Source organism: Neofelis nebulosa, chromosome 4 (assembly GCF_028018385.1).
Source record: "Neofelis nebulosa isolate mNeoNeb1 chromosome 4, mNeoNeb1.pri, whole genome shotgun sequence".
Classification (NCBI taxonomy): domain Eukaryota; kingdom Metazoa; phylum Chordata; class Mammalia; order Carnivora; family Felidae; genus Neofelis; species Neofelis nebulosa.
This window is the reverse complement of record NC_080785.1, coordinates 42778077-42784856: the sequence shown is the minus strand read 5'-3', so window position 1 is coordinate 42784856 and position 6780 is coordinate 42778077. Positions and strand designations below refer to the sequence as shown.

The following is a 6780-nucleotide window of genomic DNA, read 5'->3' as shown; positions in this document are numbered from 1 at the left end:
CAGGACGTCCCTAAGCTAGAGAGAAAGACGTGGTTGAATCTCAAAGAAGGAACATGTCTGGAATGGAGTGGAATATACAGATGGAAGCAGAAGTGGACATACCTCACCTATGGGCTCCTGACCCCAGGATGAGGGTCTGGCCTTGGACTCTAGTTCTTAAGGAGATAATAGTAGTATTTAGTACTTATTTCATGCAGTATTTGTGGTATATATATATATATATATATGAGATGGGAGCACCATTCTCTCCTTTGATTTCATGGGACCATGCTGTAGGAGTGAGGTCAGGGCTCAGGATCCAGGCACCTCTGCCTCCCCACCTGCACCTGTTCAAGTGGAGAAGGGGAATGGTGGTACTGGTGATATTATTCCCCAGGGTGGGGGCTTCAGTCCCTAAGAGAATTTAAATAGGAAAAAGTGGCAGGGACAGAGATAACCTCTAGGGTTGGAGAAAGAAGGTGGTTGGCCTCAGGATAATTCAGTCTGGGAACTCCTTCCCTGTACTCTCTGAATCTCCCTATATACTCCCTCTGGTTTCCTCCAATTTTTAAAATAACTCTAGTCCTTCAGGGCCTTCTGGGAAATGACTAGGTCTAAAATGAATTCTCTATCCCCCCAACAAGAGCAACAGCAATACAAGATTACCAACTTCACAAGTAGTCTGGGAAATAGAAATTAGAATAGCAATAAAGTAGCTTGGAAGCATTTTAAACAGAGGGAGGATGAAATAGAATTCTTTCTGAAGGAATAAAAAATTTTACTGCTGTGTTCCCTGGGTATATCTTGAGACTAAATGATTAAGATTTCAGATTTAAAAAAATAAAACAACACTACAACAAGTATTGGTATTTTGGTGCTTAAAAAAATAACATGAGATATTGGAACACCAAAACCAATGATGTACTTACCAAGACCCTGTTAGGGGACACATCCCGCAAGAGGAGACAGATATACCAGGTTTCCAGAGCCCCACACCTCCACACCTCATAGTCTCCAATTCGTTCCCCTCATCTGTATTTCTTGCTGGCACCAAGCAGTCTCCTGGCAGCATGTTGGTCCCCTGTTGATCCGCCTCCCCGGGACGTGTACTGGTCATGCTAAACCAAGGATTCTGTCCAAGTGACATAAATTAATGGTTTGACAACATTTTGAGTGTTTTGGCCCCTAAAACTGAAGCTCGCCTGCAAACTGGCAAATTAATCTTGTGAGCAGAGGCAGACTGACCATAAAGCTAATAAAGATTAAGTTTTAGGGTCCCTTCCAAAAGCCTAGAAGGGGACCAAGCAATGTGTTTGCATGGTTATATACTTTGTAAAATTTGCAAAAGTGGGATATTCTATTTTTTTTAACGTTTATTTATTTTTGAGACAGAGAGAGACAGAGCATGAATGGGGGAGGGTCAGAGAGAGGGAGACACAGAATCTGAAACAGGCTCCAGGCTCTGAGCTGTCAGCACAGAGCCCGATGCGGGGCTCGAACTCACGGACCGCGAGATCATGACCTGAGCCGAAGTCGGCCGCTTAACCGACTGAGCCACCCAGGCGCCCCAAAAGTGGGATATTCTAAACACAATTGCTTCTTCTCTGTTATACTTTCCTTTACATCTGGTGGCTGTGGGATAGCCATGGGCATTTGGAGTCAGTTGAAGTGGAGATCCATTTAGGTTGGATTTAGGTTGAAATATTTATATGGTTTGCAGTCCTTTCTGTGCACAGCTGGGTTACTGCTAGCCATTGTGGTATAGGAGGGGCTTCCAGGCATGCCCCTACTGTCCATCAGTATTGTGACAAAGGTGCAGGGCCAATGGGCAGAATCACAGTATGAAATTATGCTACAGCTCCCAGCGTGGGAAGTGTGTGGGTCATGGAGGAGAAACAAGGCGTGAAATGCACAAAGCTAGAAGCTGGTCCATGTCAATGGATGGTATACAGTGAGTGGGAGATTTGGTTTGTATTGGTGCCTAGTCAAAACAGAAGTATAGGGGCGGGGGAAAAACAAAAACAAAAAACCAAACCAAAACAGAAGTATATTCATATGAGGAATATATTCAATAATAAAGCATACACAATTATACACACACCAACATTTTAATTTTGTCTTTATTGAGACAAGGATTTAGGTGCAGGTGGTTTATTTGGGAAGCATCCAAGAAAGCAGGAATGAAGGAGCAATGAGTGATAGAAGGCAGGAGGAGGCACCATTGAAGGCATCATTGCCATGAACAAAGGGGATGATTCTGTCCCTGAGAAGCACACTGAATGCCTCCCAAACTGACCACTAAAGGAAGATGATGCATTTATTCACGGTTTCCTGGGACCGCTGGGGTAGACCTGCCCCACATCTCTGGGCTCTGTCAAGCAAGTTTTGAGGGCAGAATGTGGGAAGATGTGCTCATGTGAGGTGGGATGCTGGCAGTGTGATGTGGGTCTCAATATACACCCACTGACCCCTGAATCCATGGCTGCATCAGATATGGGCAAGGGAGGTGACACACCAATGAGAATGGTGTGCAATAGAATTTACCAGAATTCCTGTGCTTATATGGACGCAAAACTTTAACAATACTTGAACAATACTACAAATAGGGAGTGTGACTGTAACAGATCCTGCTCAAAAGAAATTGGATAGAGGTCTTCCCAATGTGACAATTCTAAAAGTTTACATGACTTTACCAATAATGAATTGTGGAGCTGCAAGAAACTCTTCTAAATTATCAGTTAAAAGCAAGGCATTTCACTTTTCTGTCCTTTCTTTAGACAATGATATCACCAAATCATTGTTCTGGGAAAAGACGATGAGATTGTGCAGCCAAAGAAAGTAAGAAAACATTTTAAAGAAAGAAAAATTGTCACATTTTTCAATCATCTGGATTTTAAACAAATTTGTAATTTGTTGTGATTTCTTTTCTCATTCTAAATAAACATTCAAGTCGGTAACTAATTTTGTGTTTATAGTCTTGTGCTCTGATGTGAGAGTCCTTGGCAGCCAGCCACAGCCTCCCTAGGGGCAGTACCCACTTGCTGGCCATCTTGAAGAAGCAGCAACAGAGCAAGGGCAAGTCCTGGCACACCAAGACCCGGGGTAAGGTGCTGAGCACTGCTGGACTTCTCATTTGTTTTTAGAACAATTAGCTGTGAAAGGGCACACTCTCTTGTTTGGAATGGCATCCAAAACACTTTATTAAAGGTTACTTGGAAGGTCAATTGGAGGGAACTGATCCTTGAAACACACAGAATCACGCTGTCATTTAGATACACTCCAAAATCAGAGAAAATCACTTTTCAAAGTTGCTGCTGGAGGAACCAATGAGTCAAATGGCAGCCCTATAACCATTTGTTGAATGAATTTACCCAAGTTTTTGCCTCACTGAGCTTTCCAGGAATGCATATCCTGAAGGCACTCAGTGGCCCCCTTGATCTCCAAACACCTGTTCAATCTGAGGGTTGAATGGATTCTCCTTTCCCAGAACCTGGGGCCAATGAAGTTCCACTTTCTTCCATAAGCGATCTGCCAACAGCAGCAAAGCCACCTGCAAGAGAGAACCCAAAGGAGGAATAAAAGGAAAATTACAACAAAATAAAGAATTTAGCAGCAGGATTTATTGTATTCTTTGTATGGTGGGCAGACTCCAGAATGGTCCCCATGATGCCTACATTTGTGTCTTTGTATGATCCTCTTACTTTGATGTGGGTGGGACCTATCACTTGGTTCTAAACATGGGATATGGATGTCACTTCAGTGATTGTGTAACATTGTCTAAGACTCTGCTTTGCTAGCAGTCTTGCTTGGGAGACTCTCCTTGTGGGATTGATGAAGTAAGAAGGCTCGTCAGGAAGTCCACACGGCAAGGGGCTGACATCCAGCAAGAAGCTGGGTCCTCAGTCCTACATCCACAAGGAAATGAATGAATTCTGCCAACAACCCAAGTTATTCTAAAGTCAATTCTTCCTCAGGTGAGTCTCTGGATGAGGACGTGGCCTGGATGACACACCTGGATGTTAGCCTTGTGAGGTCCTGAGCAGAGGAGCCAGTTAAACTGTGCCAGCACTCTGACCCACAGAAACTGTGAGTTCTGGATTATTTTGAGCTGCTACCTTTGAGGTGATTTTTTATTTAGTAACAGACAGCAGGTGCACATTTTCATTTATCTGTGGGCAGCTAATACCGACTGCAGGCCTCAGTCTTGGTTGGATCTTGGGATGGGTCCTTCCTTCAAGGAACTCCAGTCTAGGGAGGGAACCAGACATGCAAAATGACACCATCAAACCCACAGGGGGCGCTGTGCGAGGCTGGAAGGGGAGGAGGTGCCAACTCTGCTGCGGGGGGGCAGGTCCTCTCTGAGGAGGGTGATGGCGGAGCTGAATTTTCAAGGGGAGTTCACCAACATGGATTATGTGGGAAACATTGCACCTGGTGGAGGACACAACGTGTGTAAAGACAGATGGTGTGGGAGAGAATGGCATGGTGGGCAACTCTGGGGGTCTGGGAGATGAGGCTGCACAGTCACTGGGTTGAAGCAGGCTGTGAGCACGAAGAGTGTGGCTGGGGTGCCAGGGTGAACAATGATTGGCTTAATGCACAACAGGCCTGTCTCTGGCTTTCCCAGCTTAATGCCCACTCTCAGGTTGCTTTGTTTTACAGCAGGTCTCCCTTCACTCGTGATGTTAGCAGGATCCATTCTTGGTTGTCCCATCCTCTGGCTTGTCATTAACATGCTTGCGATGAAGAGTCTTTCTCTGCAGATAGTGCCTTATTTAGCAAATGGGGCCTGGCCAGGCATTGAGGCCCTAGGTGGCTACATCTCCAAAGGGTTTTTTAATACTGAAAGATAAATGTGATTGCTGAAGACCTTAGGGGGGGCACACATTATTCATGGCAGATGCTCAGGGATGTCCCCAACTTTACTCAGAAGCATGTGGACTTTGTCTCCAAAGGGCAGGTCCCGTTCACCATTCCTATAGGCAGGGCCTCCAGCTCCCCGTGTGATGTTTGGCAGCCCCCTTCTACTCTCTCGGCTGCAATTCTCTCACTTGCAAAATGAGCGGACTAGAGCAGTCTAAAGACCTTTCTGGGTCTAAATGGTGTGTAAGGTTTTAGCAGTTGTTAGAAAAAACTAGAACTGGCTAAGTTGCTACATTAAATAGCCCCAGTATTTTAATACATTCCTGAGCCTTCTGAGGTACACCCAAAATTCTATCTATCCAGCAATGTAATCTTGATCATATCCATGTGGTGTCTAATAGAAACTCACCCTACCCACCCACCACATATACACATACCACATACACACCCCTAACACCACACACATCACATCACACCACACACACCATATCCACCCTCTTCCCCCACATCACAGACACACACACACACACACACACACACACCCCTCTACACTCATACCACCCCTCCCCCTAGGCTAACTGTCAAGCCAGCAGATTCCTGGGAAGGGGGTGATCATCTCTCACACACTAAGCAATCAGTGTCTTCGAAGCTCTTGTGGCTGTTTTTCCTGCTATTTCTCAATGAAGGAGGCTGCTGCCATGTTTGTGAAAGATCACTGCTTCTTCTTTTATGTTTTTTGCCTTTCTACTTGGTACACCTAAGCTGTCTTCTTAACAATTATGTGAAACCAAGGCATTTGTGGTTATTTATTTCCCAATCTAAATTAATAGAGGAGGAGATGGGGTGAGGATACGAAAAGGAAAGTTAAAAGGAAGGAGATCAGCTTTCAGCATGTGGTAACTGTTTGGTTTGAAAGCACTTAGTTGGCTGTCACTCTAATGGAGATGAAAATATTTATGAATGTGCACTGCTAATATATTGGGTCTAAAGTGAGAGTGGCATGGCTATTATTAAACTAGAGACTTGTGATAAAATGACCTATTATAATCATTCACTCATGTGACAAACATTTATTGAGCACCTACCATGGGCTTCTCTTATAACCAACCTCCTATTATAACTCCCATGATGCACAGAGCAAGGCACAGTCACCCTCTATCCTCATTACTCCAACTTAGCCATTCCTTGAACATGAACCTTCTTCTGTGCTTCCCTAGTCATAGTTTAAAATAGTAAAGCAATACCTATTCACTGGAGAAAAATTTAAAAAGACAATTAAGCAGAAAGAGAAAACAATAAAAGTCATCTGTAATTATAATAGAGGTAGCCAATGTTAACAGTGGGTGTAGAGCCTTGCACGTGCACACACATACACACACAAATTGAATCCTTCTGTAAATATCATTTTATAATCTGCTCTTTCTGAGGTATGATTTACACACAGTAAAATTAACTTCCTGTGATAAACAGCTTCATGAGTGTTGACAAATGCATACACTTGAATAATCGCCCCCACAATCTGTAATCTGCTTTTATTTACTTTGCTTTATATTACAAACATATTTCTGTGTCACTAAAGGTAGATCTACATCATTGTTTTTATTCAGTGCACAGTACTCCATCACATGGGTGCAAGATAATTTACTTCACCGGTGGAGACTTTTGTCACACATCTCCCTAACATTTGTCCTCAGGACAAGGGACAGGGACAGCCTCCTCCTGCCAGCATACACAACCTCTGCAGCACGGAAGGGGTTCAGAGGCTGCCTTGCTCAGTAACCCTACCAAACACATGCATGGGATGAAATCTGGTCTAGCAGAAGGCTAGCTAACAGGAGGTTGTAGTTAAGTGGGATTTTCTGGTTAACGGAGGTAGGCCCTTCAGAGTCTCTTCCTTTGCAGTTGACTCAGCTGCCTGCGTGCTCTTGCAAGGCCCCA

General features: G+C 44.2%; 1 protein-coding gene across 3 annotated transcripts in view; it reads right to left on the bottom strand.

The window, feature by feature from the left end:
* Positions 1–2081: 2081 nt before the first annotated feature.
* AOAH (acyloxyacyl hydrolase) overlaps positions 2082–6780 on the bottom strand; it is a 174814-nt gene continuing 170115 nt past the window's right edge. For all 3 annotated transcript variants that reach the window (XM_058724586.1, XM_058724585.1, XM_058724587.1), the window contains exon 22: positions 2082–3529. In XM_058724586.1, coding sequence (XP_058580569.1) covers positions 3401–3529 — 129 coding nt within the window. In that variant the 3' untranslated portion in view covers positions 2082–3400. The remainder of the gene's footprint in view (positions 3530–6780) is intronic.